At 36.2% G+C, this 13257-nt stretch overlaps 1 protein-coding gene across 4 annotated transcripts in view; it reads right to left on the bottom strand.

Annotated features, from left to right (window-relative positions):
* UBR3 (ubiquitin protein ligase E3 component n-recognin 3) overlaps nucleotides 1-13257 on the bottom strand; it is a 234227-nt gene that overhangs the window by 85662 nt on the left and 135308 nt on the right. For all 4 annotated transcript variants that reach the window (XM_042994657.1, XM_042994658.1, XM_042994660.1 and 1 more), the window contains exon 25: nucleotides 4721-4870. In XM_042994657.1, the coding sequence (XP_042850591.1) occupies nucleotides 4721-4870 (150 nt within the window). The remainder of the gene's footprint in view (nucleotides 1-4720; nucleotides 4871-13257) is intronic.

The raw sequence follows: 13257 nt of genomic DNA, 5'->3' as shown, positions 1-13257 counted from the left end.
TGTAAGTTTGTTAGATCTAATTGTTTTATACTGTTGCTAAAGTTTGTTTAGTTGTCCTATCCATTATTTAAAGTGGGGCACTGAAGTCTTCAACTATTATCGTCAAACTATTTCTCCATCAATTTTTGCTTCATATATTTCGGGTCTCTGCTGTTTGGTACATATTATGTTTAAAACTGTTTTTATCTTCTTGATGGATTGATTCATTTATCAATATATAATGTCCTTTTTGCTCTTGCAACAATGTTTTATTTAAAATCTATTGTGTCTGATATTAGCATTACCATCCCAGCTCTCTGTTGGTTACTATTTGTGTGGAATATTTTTTCACACCCATTTTCTTTTCTTTTTTTTTTTTAATTTTCTTTAATGTTTATTTGTTTTTGAGAGAGAGAGAGACAGAGTGAGAGCAGGGGAGGGGCAAAGGCAGGGAAACACAGATTCCAAAGCAGGCTCCAGGCTCGGAGCTGTCAGCAGAGCCCAACGCAGGGCTTGAACCCACGAACCGGGAGATCACAACCTGAGCCAAAGTCGGACATTTAACTGACTGAGCCACCCAGGCGCCCCCACACCTATTTTCAACCCATTTGTGCTTTTGGATCTAAAATGTCTAAGGGTGCCTGGGTGGCTAAGTTGGTTGCGCATCTTAGTTGATTTAAGCTCAGGTCGTGACCTCACGGTCATGGGATTGAGCCCCAGGGAGGGCTCCACCTTGAGCGTGGGGACTGCTTGGAGTTCTCTCTCTCCCTTTCCCTCTCCCCCTACCCAGCTTGAGCACTCTTTTTCTCTCTCAAAAACAAAAAAGGAAATAAAATGTCTCCTACGGTCTATTCATGTTTTTTAATCTATTCTGTTAATCTCTGCCTTTTAATTAAAGAGCTGAATGCACTTATATCTCAAGTAATTATTGATTTAGGATGATTTAATTTTCCCATTTTGCTATTTATTTTCTATATGTTCCTCAATTTGTTGTTCTAGTATACTGTATTGATTCCCTTCTCATTTCTTTTCTTTTTTCGTTTCTCCTTAGTTACCTTCATTTTCTAACAATCAAGTTGGAATTAATCTGAACTTAGTTTCAATAGTAAACAAAAATTCTGCTCCTTTACAGTTACATCTCTACTCCTTGCCCTTCATGCTTTTATCTATCTGCATTTTTCTACAAGAACATTGATACTTGGTTTAAAAACCTCAATCTGCATTGCTTTCCAGATTTAATTCCTTCTTATTACATATTTTTTTTTGTTTTAATTACATACGTGTTTAAAACACTATGAAGATTAAAACACTCGCATTAATTTTGGATTTTCTTAAGTTCTACAAAGACTGTGGAGATTAATAATATGGAAAAGATCATATAACATTGTATTCTTCTCCTATGGAGAACTGAATCTCCCAAGTCAATAATATTTACAACAGGCATTCTGCACAATAGTGAGACAGCATATAAAGCAACACCTTTAGAACCCTTATCTCAAGCAGTTATTTTGAAGGGTTCGTAATCAAAATATAATCCAGCACAAGTCAAATGTTAGACTAAAGGGAGATATCATGGGACTTTTCTTTGATGCATGGTTTCAAAGTAGGCCAATAAAGAATCAATGGCCATAAAAAAGGTCTAGAGCAATAAGCACACCTAGCACCCAGACTGTGGTCTCCAAATACCATTTCCCACTAAAAGAAAGTAGGGCTTCTTAGAGAAATGGCTGATTCCTGGGTCAGAAATGTATAACTTGCCATGCCAGAAAATGTAAAGTCCGAAGTCTACATGAGTTGTGTCAAAAGAACTGAGGAAGTAACTTGAAGAGGCTCCAACTGAACAAAGATGGAAGAATGTGATCCTCAATGAGAAACTAATTGCAACATATCATAATGATTTAAAAAGTACTAAGTAATTATTTTGGGAAAGTGCTAAGGAATGGCTACCTCAATATTTTGAGCACTATCTAAGGGAAAGAATACAGTATTTACCCTGCCTTTTGTACATAATTTATGTCTCAGAGTAATCAAAATAGTTGATGAAGTAAAATTTCTTTTATAGAAGTATTTCAGCTAATAAAAAAAGAGAAAGATTTGTGGATGAACTGATGAATCTAGGCAATAATCACAATTCATTGCAAATATTTCAAAAACAGAGAAAATAGAGTGGACAGAAGAACTAGGTAAACATCATAGAGATACATTCAGTAAAATTCAAAACATTCTTAAATGACTTAATTTCTTCAAAAAAGTAAAACGTATGGGGATAGGAGGGCCCCTATTTGGGGGAAGGGAGAAGGAAGAGAGGAGATGAAAAGGGAGCTTATTAATTAAAAGACTACAAGGAGATCCAATAAGTATAAATTAATTAATTAAATAAAGTAAATAAACAATTGGGGAATTTTATTTTTTTTATTTAAAAAAAATTTTTTTTTAACGTTTATTTATTTTTGAGAGACAGAGAGAGACAGAGCATGAACAGGGGAGGGTCAGAGAGAGAGGGAGACAAAGAATCTGAAACGGGCTCCAGGCTCTGAGCGGTCAGCACAGAGCCCGATGCGGGGCTCGAACTCACGGACCGCGAGATCATGACCTGAACCGAAGTCGGATGCCCAACCGACTGAGCCACCCAGGCGCCCCACAATTGGGGAATTTTAAACACTGACGAGGTATTTTACTATACTGAGGAACTAATTTACTTACAAGTGACTGGGTTATATCTAAAAAACATGAACTTTCTTTTTAACTGAAACAGTGACATGTTTACAGATGAACTAAAATAATATCTGGAATGTGCTTCAATATAATTCTGAGGAGGTGGGATAAATAAGATTAGCCAATCAGTCACTATTAAAGACTGATGGAGACATGGAAGTTAATTTTACTAATTTCTTTACTTCATTGTGTGGTTGAAATGTTCCATATCCAAATGTAAATAGATAAAAAGAAATCAAAATAAAAAAAGAAGTCAGAAGTAAGGAGAAAGTAAAAAGGGGTAAAAGGCATGATGTCAGTAGGTGTGTGAGGCTCAGAAAGAAAGGAAGGTAACAGCCAGAGATTTCACCTGCCACAGTTCCCAATTAAAATCACTCTTCAGATTTAACACTTTTTAATGTTAGTTTTTATTCACTTCCTTCTATCTATAAAAGATAAAAGAGCTATGTTATAGTAGAATTATCTAACATTAGTAAGTTTAGCTAGTATGCAAAATTGTAAAAAGGATTAAATGAAGTGACAATCTGGTGAAAGCAACCTAAATATAAAATAATAAACAAAGATTAAAACAACAAAAACCAAAACTCTGCATTAGGACAGAGATTTTGTTTTGCCTTGTTTCTTATTGTGACAGTATCTTGTACCTAGGTTCTCAATAAATATATGTGGAATGAATGAATGAAGGAATAAACAAAACATTACATTGATGATTATAAAGTATTTGGAGAAGAAGTTGTAAAAAGTGGCAAAAATCTAATACGCTACTTTCCTCACAATAGTAGAAAACAGAAATAGCTACAAAACTAGTCAATACTCCCACACATTTCCTTTTTAGCCAGCATTTCTGATCTTGACAGCTCTACTCCAATGTTCTATTCAACTATTCAATTGATTTCTATTTCCCAAATCAATTTTATTTTTAAGCAAGAAAAGTCACAAGAGGAGAAACTAATTTACTAGACATCATATTAGATCCTTTTGCCTATATTACGTTACTTAACAAGTACAATAATCCTCGGAGGTCAATATTATCTCTATAGTTAAAAGAAAGCAACAAACTTGACCAGATTATGTCAAGCAATACCTGTATTTGAAGTCATTTCTCTTTCCACTTTACTATACTAATTCAGAGAATAAACGCCCTAGAAAAAAAGGCTTGGGAGAAATGTGTAAGAATTTTATTTTCTCTTTGCTTCACACAAAGTCCTGCTGAAAATGGATTGAATTCATTGGGACAAAAGTGTGTAAGAGCTATCACACCTTAAAATACTTCAGTATGGGAGAGGATGAAGGGCATTCAGACAATTTTTTTTCAAAGAAAATTTTTTTAACTATACATTGGCAAACATATCATTCAGCAGGCTGTTTCAAGAATGACTGCTTATAGGGGCACCTGGGTGGTTCAGTTGGTTAAGCTTCTGACTCTTCATTTCGGTCATGATCTCATGGTTCATGAGCTCGAGCCTCACATTAGGCTCTATGCTGACAGTGTGGAGCCTGCTTGTGATTCTCTCTCATTCTCTCTCTCTCTCTATCCCTCCCCTGCTCTCTCTCTCAAAAAATAAACTAAAAAAATTAAAAAAAAAAAAAAAAAAGAATGACTGCTTCTAGCAGTTCAAAACATAAAGGCAAACCTACCTGAATGTGTCTTATGTAATTAAAATATTTAAACTGACAGTATTTCTGGGCTTAAACTGCTTTCCAATTTTAAAACAATTAAACTGTCAAGAAAGCTAAACTCAGTTATTGGCCACCTACCATTGATAATATACCATCACACTTTAAGGAAAAAGACTGTGTAACATATAGAAAGACTTCTCTGTTAAGGGCTTCTTCTAACACTCATGTCCAGGAAAGTCAGATAAAGCCATGTTAAAAATCTTTGCTATACAGATCTAAATTGATCCTTGCTATATAGATCTATAGTATATCCAAAGATATTAATTGATTAATACAGGTATTTATTAATCTGTTGTATATACTTTGGCTCTAAAATGTTCCCACCGAAAAATTACTTTGATTTTACCTGAGGATGCTTGTAATAGTACAACCAATCCTGTAGGTCGGTCTTCAGAGGAGGGGCCACTTTGTCCACAAATAACACAATCATATACTGCCTCAGAAACTTGTGGCTCTGCTGTTGCGATCTCCATAGGAATATCGTTCTCAGGAGAATCTGGGAGGAAAAAGTTGCAGGTCTTAATTTCTGAGGAGAAAAATCTTTCTTCAATGAAAATACAGGGAAAAAAATTAAGTTCAAAAAATTTTGTGACCCACAACTATATGGTCAACTAATCTTTGACAAAGGAAAGAATACCAATGGGAAAAAAAGTCTCTTCAACAAACGGTGCTGGGAAAACTGGATGGCAGCATGCAAAAGAATGAAACTGAACCACTTTCTTACACCATACACAAAAATAAACTCAAAATAGATGAAAGACCTAAATGTGAGACAAGAAATCATCAAAATCCTAGAGAAGAACACAGGCAGCAACCTCTTTGACCTCAGCTGGAACAACTTCTTACTAGAAACATCACTGAAGTCAAGGGAAACAAAAGCAAACATGAACTACTGGGACTTCATCAAGATAAAAAAATTTCTGCACAGCAAAGTAAACAATCAAAAAAACTAAAAGGCAGCCTACAAAATGGGAGAGGATATTTGCAAATCACATTAGCTGAAAGTATTTGGTCAGTATCCAAAAATCTATAAAGAACTTACCAAACTCAACACCCAAAAAACGAATAACCCAGTGAAGAAATGTGAATAAATGTCAAAAAAAAAAAAAAAAACTAAAAATAGAACTACTCTATGATCCAGCAATTGCACTATAAGATATTTACCCAAAGAATACAAAAATACAGATTTAAAGGGATACACGCACCCTAATGTCTATGTTCCTCAACTGTAACTTGGATAATGCTTTTCTCAAGATTAGTCCTAGGTTATGGGTTTTAAGAACAAGACCACTGAGGTAAAGTACCATTCTCATCACATCATACCAATGTCACATTATCAACATGACATCACTATCAATATTTACCTGGAACATCTAGTTAAGGTAGTGCTTGCCAACTTTCTCTACTGTAACGTTACTTTCCCCCCATTCCACACTGTACTTTTTGGAAAGAAGTCACTAAGCACAGCCTACACTTAAGGAGTAGAGAGTTGTTCTACCTGCTTGAAGGTTGAGTTATCTACATAAATGGTTTGGAATTCCTCTGCATGGGAAATTTGTCTATTCCTCTTCATTTATTCAATCATTTATTTATATAAGTATGAATTCATGGATATTTATTTTGTACTCAGGGTTATAATCCAATACTACTTTATTTCCTTGCATAAACTGTGCCAACTTGGCCACTGGGAGCACTTTCAGTCTCCAACTCTAATCTATTACTACATGGATCATTTTAGCCTTCTCTTATCTATCTATAACTTCCCACTCCAGTAGTGAGAAATCCAGCTCCCATCAGGCCATCATCTATTTACCTAATTGTTCAATCTCAGTATATCAGGATAGCAGTTTCAGAATAGTTAACCCATACTTCCACAGGAGGCATGTTATCAACCTCAGTGTCGATGTATAGTTCCTTTTATCTTCAGTATTCTAGACTTCACTAATTTCCAAAGTTACTTAGCCTCTTTTCTCCCCTTCCCCTAAATGAGGCTGTTTTGTGTATTTAAAATACAGTTAGAGCCTCTTGCCACATTCTGAAGTCCATTCTGGGACCTTCAAGCTCTTAAGTGACTTTTTAAATTTGCATACATTAAAATTCACTCTTTCTGTTGTAAAATTCTACGGCTTTTGACAAAATGCATAGTTATGTATCCAATCATACAGTCTTATACAGAATAATTTCACTGCTCTAAAAAATACTTTGTGCTTCACTTACTTAAGTCCCTTCCCCAACCCTGGTCACCACTGATTTGTTCACCATCTCTATAGTTTTGGCCTTTCCAAAATGCCATATAATGGGAAACATACAGTATATAGCCTTTTCAGACTGACTATTTGCACTAAGCAATATGAATTTAAGATTCATCCATGTCTTTGTATGGCATAACAGTTTATTCCTTTTTATTGCTGAATAGTTCTCCAATGTATGGATGTACCAGTTTGTTCATCCATTCATCTACTGAAAAACATCTTGGCTACTTCCAGTTTTGAGTGATTACAAATAAAGCTTCTATAAACACTCATTCAGATTTTTGTGTAGATCTATGTTTTTACATCAATTGGGTAAATAACCTAACAGCATGATGGCTGGATCATATGGTGAGACTAAATTTACCTTGGAGGAAAATGTCAAATTCCTAAAACCAAAAGTTCCAAGAAAAAGAACTTTTTGTCCTTTTAACTGGCAACACATGAAAAAACTATGAGTTAAATGTCACATTTATATCACTGTAGCTGGATCTTTATAAACTATTGGTTAACAAATATTAAAACCAAAAATAAACACTTATCTCCATCTAGTGGCTATCAAAGAGTAGATACACATAGCGATATTTCAATTTCAGAAAATTAGGTTGGCTGTTTACTGCAGCATTGTTAGTTAAAACAGAATAAAAACAAACTGAAAATAAAGTGAATGTCCAATAATAAAGACATGGCTGAGTAAATTACTTCATTATGCACTATTATGGACTTTCTCTGCTTGCCCCAAAATAAAGAAAAGAAAGGAAAAGAAACACTAAATTAGAACAGTGGTACTCAACTTTGGCTGCACATTAGAATCAGCTGTGAACTTTCTAAAGCTCCCTATGTCTGAATTCCACTCCCAAAGACTTTTCTTTAATCTATAGTGGCACCTAGGCATAGATTTACCTTAAGGAGGCTGTAATGATTCTAATGTGCATCAAGGTTGAAAACTACTGAATCAGAACTACTGGTTAGGACTTAGAAATATTACTGAGGTAGAGAGCAGGGAAAGGTGATCTCATTTGGTAAAAGCAAACAATGACCAAAAACTAGGAAGGAAGAAAGGGAAAGAGGGAGAGGGAGGAAGAGAGAGAGAGAAGCTTAAATGAACCTGTAACTATAGTATGTTTGTACATGATTGTAGGAATATAGAGTAGCAGAGGAGTACACAAACCAAAGTGTAATCATAGGTCATGGGAGAAAAAGAAAAAAACACAAATGAAAAGCACTTATACTAATCCAATTCATGTAACATTGCATGCATGTGTACACACGTGTGCATAATGAGATCTAGGATAAGAAGAGATCTATATATACTATATGTAATTTTCAGGGATATTCATGATACATTAAGTTTTTAAAAAAGGAAGCAAACTGCACAGCCTTATGTACACTATAATTTTATTTCAGAAAAAAAAATCCATTTATATAATTTTTATATGTATTCATATGAAGAAAACCTGTTTATAATGGTTTACCCCAGAATGGTGAGATTAAAAGGGAAGGTAGGCAGAGATGATTACCTTTGCTTTCAAATAGTTTCATATGATATGTTAAGCATATTATTATGCTTTAAAAAAATGTTTTGGCTTGATAGAAGTGTGTGTCTTACTTATGGTACAAATAAAACCTTTTATTTATGGGCTCCAGTTTTTGAAACACACCACATCACAAATGATGGACTCAAAATGTCAGACCTAGCCCCACAACTATATGGTCAATTAATCTTCATCAAAGCAGAAAAGAATATCCAATTGAAAAAAGACAGCATCTTCAACAAATGGTGTTGGGAGAACTGGACAGCAACATGCAAAAATGAAACTGGACCACTTTCTTACACCTTACACAAAAATAAATTCAAAATGGATGAAAGACCTAAATGTGAGATAGGAATCCATTAAAATCCTAGAGGAGAACACAAGCCATAGCATTGGCCTTTGACACTGGCTACAGCAACTTCTTACCAGATATGTCTCCTGAGGCAAGGGAAACAAAAACAAAGTACTGGTACTACATCAAAATAAAAAGTTTCTGCACAGTGAAAGAAACAATGAGACTAAAAGGCAACCTACGGAATGGGAGAAGATATTTGCAAATGACAAATGTGGATAAAGAGTCAGTATCCAAAATCTATAAAGAACTTATAAAACTCAATACCCAAAAAACCAATAATCCAGTGGAGAAATGGGCAAAAGACATAAGTAGACATTTCTCCAAAGAAGACATCCAGATGGCCAACTGACACATGAAAAAATGCTCAATATCACTCATCGTCAGGGAAATACAAATCAAAACCACAATGAGATACCACCTCACACCTGTGAGAATGGCTAACATTAACAACTCAGCCAACAACAGATGTTGGCGAGGATGCGGAGAGAAAGGATCTCTTTTGCACTGCTGGTGGGAATGCAAACTGGTGCAGCCACTCTGGAAAACAGTATGGAGGTTCTTCAAAAGGTTAAAAATAAAACCACCTAGGGGTACCTGGGTGACTCGGTTGGGCGTCCGACTTCAGCTCAGGTCATGATCTCACTGCTCACGAGTGAGTTCGAGCCCTACATCAGGCTCTGTGCTGACAGCTCAGAGCTTGGAGTCTGCTTCAGATTCTGTGACTCCCTCTCTCTCTCTGCCCCTCCCCTGCTCATGCTCAGTCTCTCTCTGTCTCTTAAAAAATGAATAAACGTTAAAAATAAAAATTTAAAAAAAACAGAACCACCCTACAATCCAGCAATTGCATTACTAGGTATTTATACAAAGAATACAAAAATACTAATTCAAAGAGATACATGTACCCCAACATTTATAGCAGCATTATTTACAATTGTCAAATTATGGAAAAGGCCCAAGTGTCCAACGACTAAGGAATGGATAAAGAAGATGTGCTATATATAAATAATGGCCTATCACTCAGCCATAAAAAAGAATGAAATCTTGTCATTTGCAATGACATGGATGGAGTGGCAGAGTATTAATGCTAAGTGAAATAAGTCTGTCAGAGAAAGAGAAATACCACATTATTTCTTTCATTCCTATGTGAAACTTAAGCAAAACAAATAAGTAAAATGGGGGAGAGGAGAGGGGGAGAGGGAGAGAGAAAAAGACAGAGAGAGAGAGAGAGAGAGAGAGAGAGAGAGAGAGAGAGAGAGAGAGAAGGGCAAACCAAGAAACAGACTCTTAACCATAGAGAATTGATGGTTACCAGAAGGGAGGAGGGTGGGAAGATGGGTCAAACAGGTGATGGGGATTAAAGAATGCACATGGTGTGATGAGCACCAGGTGTTTATGTAAGTGTTTGGTCACTAAATTGTACGCCTGAAATTAATATTACACTGTACGTTAACTAACCAGAATTTAAATTAAAAACTGGGGCGCCTGGGTGGCTCAGTCGGTTAAGCGTCCGACTTCAGCTCAGGTCACGATCTTGCGGTCTGCGAGTTCAAGCCCCGTGTCGGGCTCTGGGCTGATGGCTCAGAGCCTGGAGCTTGCTTCCGATTCTGTGTCTCCCTCTCTCTCTGCCCCTCCCCCGTTCATGCTGTGTCTCTCTCTGTCTCAAAAATAAATAAACGTTAAAAAAAATTAAAAGAAAAAAAAAAAAAACTTAAAGGGCACCTGGGTGGCTCAGTTGGTTAAGCATCTGACTCTAGATTTCGGCTCAGGTTCTCACGATTCATGAATTGAAGCCATGTGGAGCCTGCTTGGGATATATTCTCTCTCTCTCCTTCTCTCTCTCTCTCTCTCTCTCTCTCTCTCTCTCTCTCCCTCTCTTCCCCCCTGCCCCTCCCAGCTTGCTCTCTCTCAAAGTAAACATTAGAAATTAATTAAAAACTTACAAGACATTACAGACCAAGCACCATCCCTCAAAACTGACATATTTGGATTCAGAATAACCAATGTAAAAAATATTCTATCCATGAGATCTGCTTTCTAATTTCAGTGAAAAGGAATTCAAGTAGTTTCTACTTAGTTGAGAGAGCAAGAATTTCACAAGTTACACAGCAAAATTCAAAACGATACTTCATAAAATAATGTTTTTAAACATATATGCAACAGCCATAGATGCATAGTACTATGCACTACATGCATTCCAATGTCCCAAGTAGATTGGTCCTACCTGAAAGAGAACAAAGCTCACAGATGCGTCTGATTCCAAGAAAATGGAAGAACATTAAAAAGAGGCTAATTCATGAGAAAACCACACACAAAACTGTGTAAGGAGCAAAAAGAGATGTCAGGGAATAAGAAGCAGTTAAAAATGCAAAGATTATCCTTTTTAATAATAAGAGAAATACTAATTACAGCTAAACTACAATACCACTTCTTCTCAACTATGACATTACCAAAAAAACAAAAGTTTGACAACTTATTCTTACGGCAAGAATGTAAGGAAAGTGATACTATGACACACTGTTGGTGGGAATGCAAAATAGCACAACTCCTAAGAAAGTAATTTGACAGTACCTAGAAAAATTACCTATGTATTTACCCTTTAGCCTAGCAGTCCCACATCTAAAAATCTATTTCACAGATATATTATCAAAATACAAATAAATACATATATAAGGACAATCACTGCAGTGCTATTTGTACTAGAAGCAACCCAAATTCCAGTAATAGAAGACCATTTGAATAAAATCTGGGGGCGGGGGAAATCTACAAAATGGAATACTATACAGCTAGAAAAGGGAATGAAGAAGATCTCTATACACTGTCTGCTGGGATCTCCAGGATAGAATGTTAAGTGAAAAAAACAAGGTAAAGAAAGCATACACAGTATGTTATTATTTACCTAAGAAGGGGACACTAGGGATGTAAGTATTTTTATATCTTAATATAATATATAAAATATACTCATATCTGCAGCCCCCTTCTTCTGTAAATGCTAACATTACATTTTTAGCATGCATGTTAAAAAATAAAAGGATAAACCTCAAATTAAACTGTATTATTGGGGTGCCTGAGTGGCTCAGTTAGTTAAGCATCCAACTCTTGATTTCAGCTCAGGTCATGATATCCTGAGATCAAGCACCATGTGGGGCTCTATGCTGGCGGTACAGAGCCTGCTTGGGATTCTCTCTTCCTCCCTCTCTCTCTTCCCCTTCCCAGCTTGTGTGCACTCTCTCTGTCTCTCTCTCTCAAAATGAATAAAGAAACTTAAAAAAAACCCAACTGTATTATTAAATAACAAAATAATCAGCTGTCTCCACAAGTAACAATAAAACTCAACCAAATCCTGATCTGTGCCAGCTGTTGCTTGGACAACCCCACATTCCAAATGAAATCTTAAAGGATAGGTACTGCGGACAGATATTATTTCAATTTACCTAGTATCTACTGCCCTTCTGCTAATAGCAGGCTTCAGTTTTTGTTTAGCAGAATCACCCCCTCATCACTCACTTCCAATTCATATGATTTGGGTGGGGCTGACCCTACAATAGGCTAGACTAATAGAGGCACATCAAAGATTTTTGCTTTAGCTATTGGAAAAACAGTATTCTTTTCATTCTGGTTTTTAAAAAATAAAAATTTCCAAACACGTTAAATATCCCTTCTATCTTGTGTCTTGTGCCTGAATCAATCAAGCAATGATCAGATCTTTTAATTCTTACTTTGCAAATATTCTCATGTCTGTCCCTTTCTATCCCCAGGCTACCAACTTGGGGCGAGTGCACTTAACTCTTCTCAATTTCCTCCAAATCTGAAGAAATACCACTTACTGTGGTACTATACCATGTACTACAGTATAACCTCAGACAAGTTACTTGATCTAAGTCTAGGTATCTTTATCTAGAATAATACCACCTCTCTCATGGGGGTGTCAGGATAAATAAGTCAATATACAATATATTCAACACAGTGGTGGGTACACAATTAACATACAAAACTATATAACCACCATCATTCCCCAAAATTCATACTCTTAGACCCAGACTCAAAATGCAGAAAAAGTTTGGGGCACCTGGGTGGCTCAGTCAGTTAAGCATCAACTTTGGCTCAGGTCATGATCTTGTGGTTCGTGAGTTCAAGCCCCACGTCAAGCTCTATGCTGACAGCTCAGAGCCTGGACCCTACTTCAGATTCTACGTCTTCTTCTCTCTCTGCCCCTCCCCTGCTTGCACTCTTTCTCTCTCTCAAAAATACATATACATTAAAAAAATTTTTCTTAAATATAGAAAAAGTTCTGTGTATACAATGCTTAGAATTAAAATTAGAAAAAAGCTATAGTCTAATTATGATGGGATAATTAAGTAAATTATATACTAAAAATAATAATAGGGATAGCCAATGTTCATAAACACTTACGTGCTAAGCAATCTAAGTATTTTTTTCAATATATGAAATTTATTGTCAAATTGGTTTCCATACAACACCCAGTGCTCATCCCAAAAGGTGCCCTCCTCAATACCCATCACCCACCCCCTCCCTCCCACCCCCCATCAACCCTCAGTTTGTTCTCAGTTTTTAAGAGTCTCTTATGCTTTGGCTCTCTCCCACTCAAACCTCTTTTTTTTTTTTTCCTTTCCCTCCCCCATGGGTTTCTGTTACGTTTCTCAGGATCCACATAAGAGTGAAACCATATGGTATCTGTCTTTCTCTGTATGGCTTATTTCACTTAGCATCACACTCTCCAGTTCCA

This window comes from Panthera tigris, chromosome C1, assembly GCF_018350195.1.
Source record: "Panthera tigris isolate Pti1 chromosome C1, P.tigris_Pti1_mat1.1, whole genome shotgun sequence".
NCBI classification, from domain to species: Eukaryota; Metazoa; Chordata; class Mammalia; order Carnivora; family Felidae; genus Panthera; species Panthera tigris.
The sequence above is the reverse complement of the archived record's forward strand: the minus strand, read 5'-3'. Positions and strand labels throughout refer to the sequence as shown.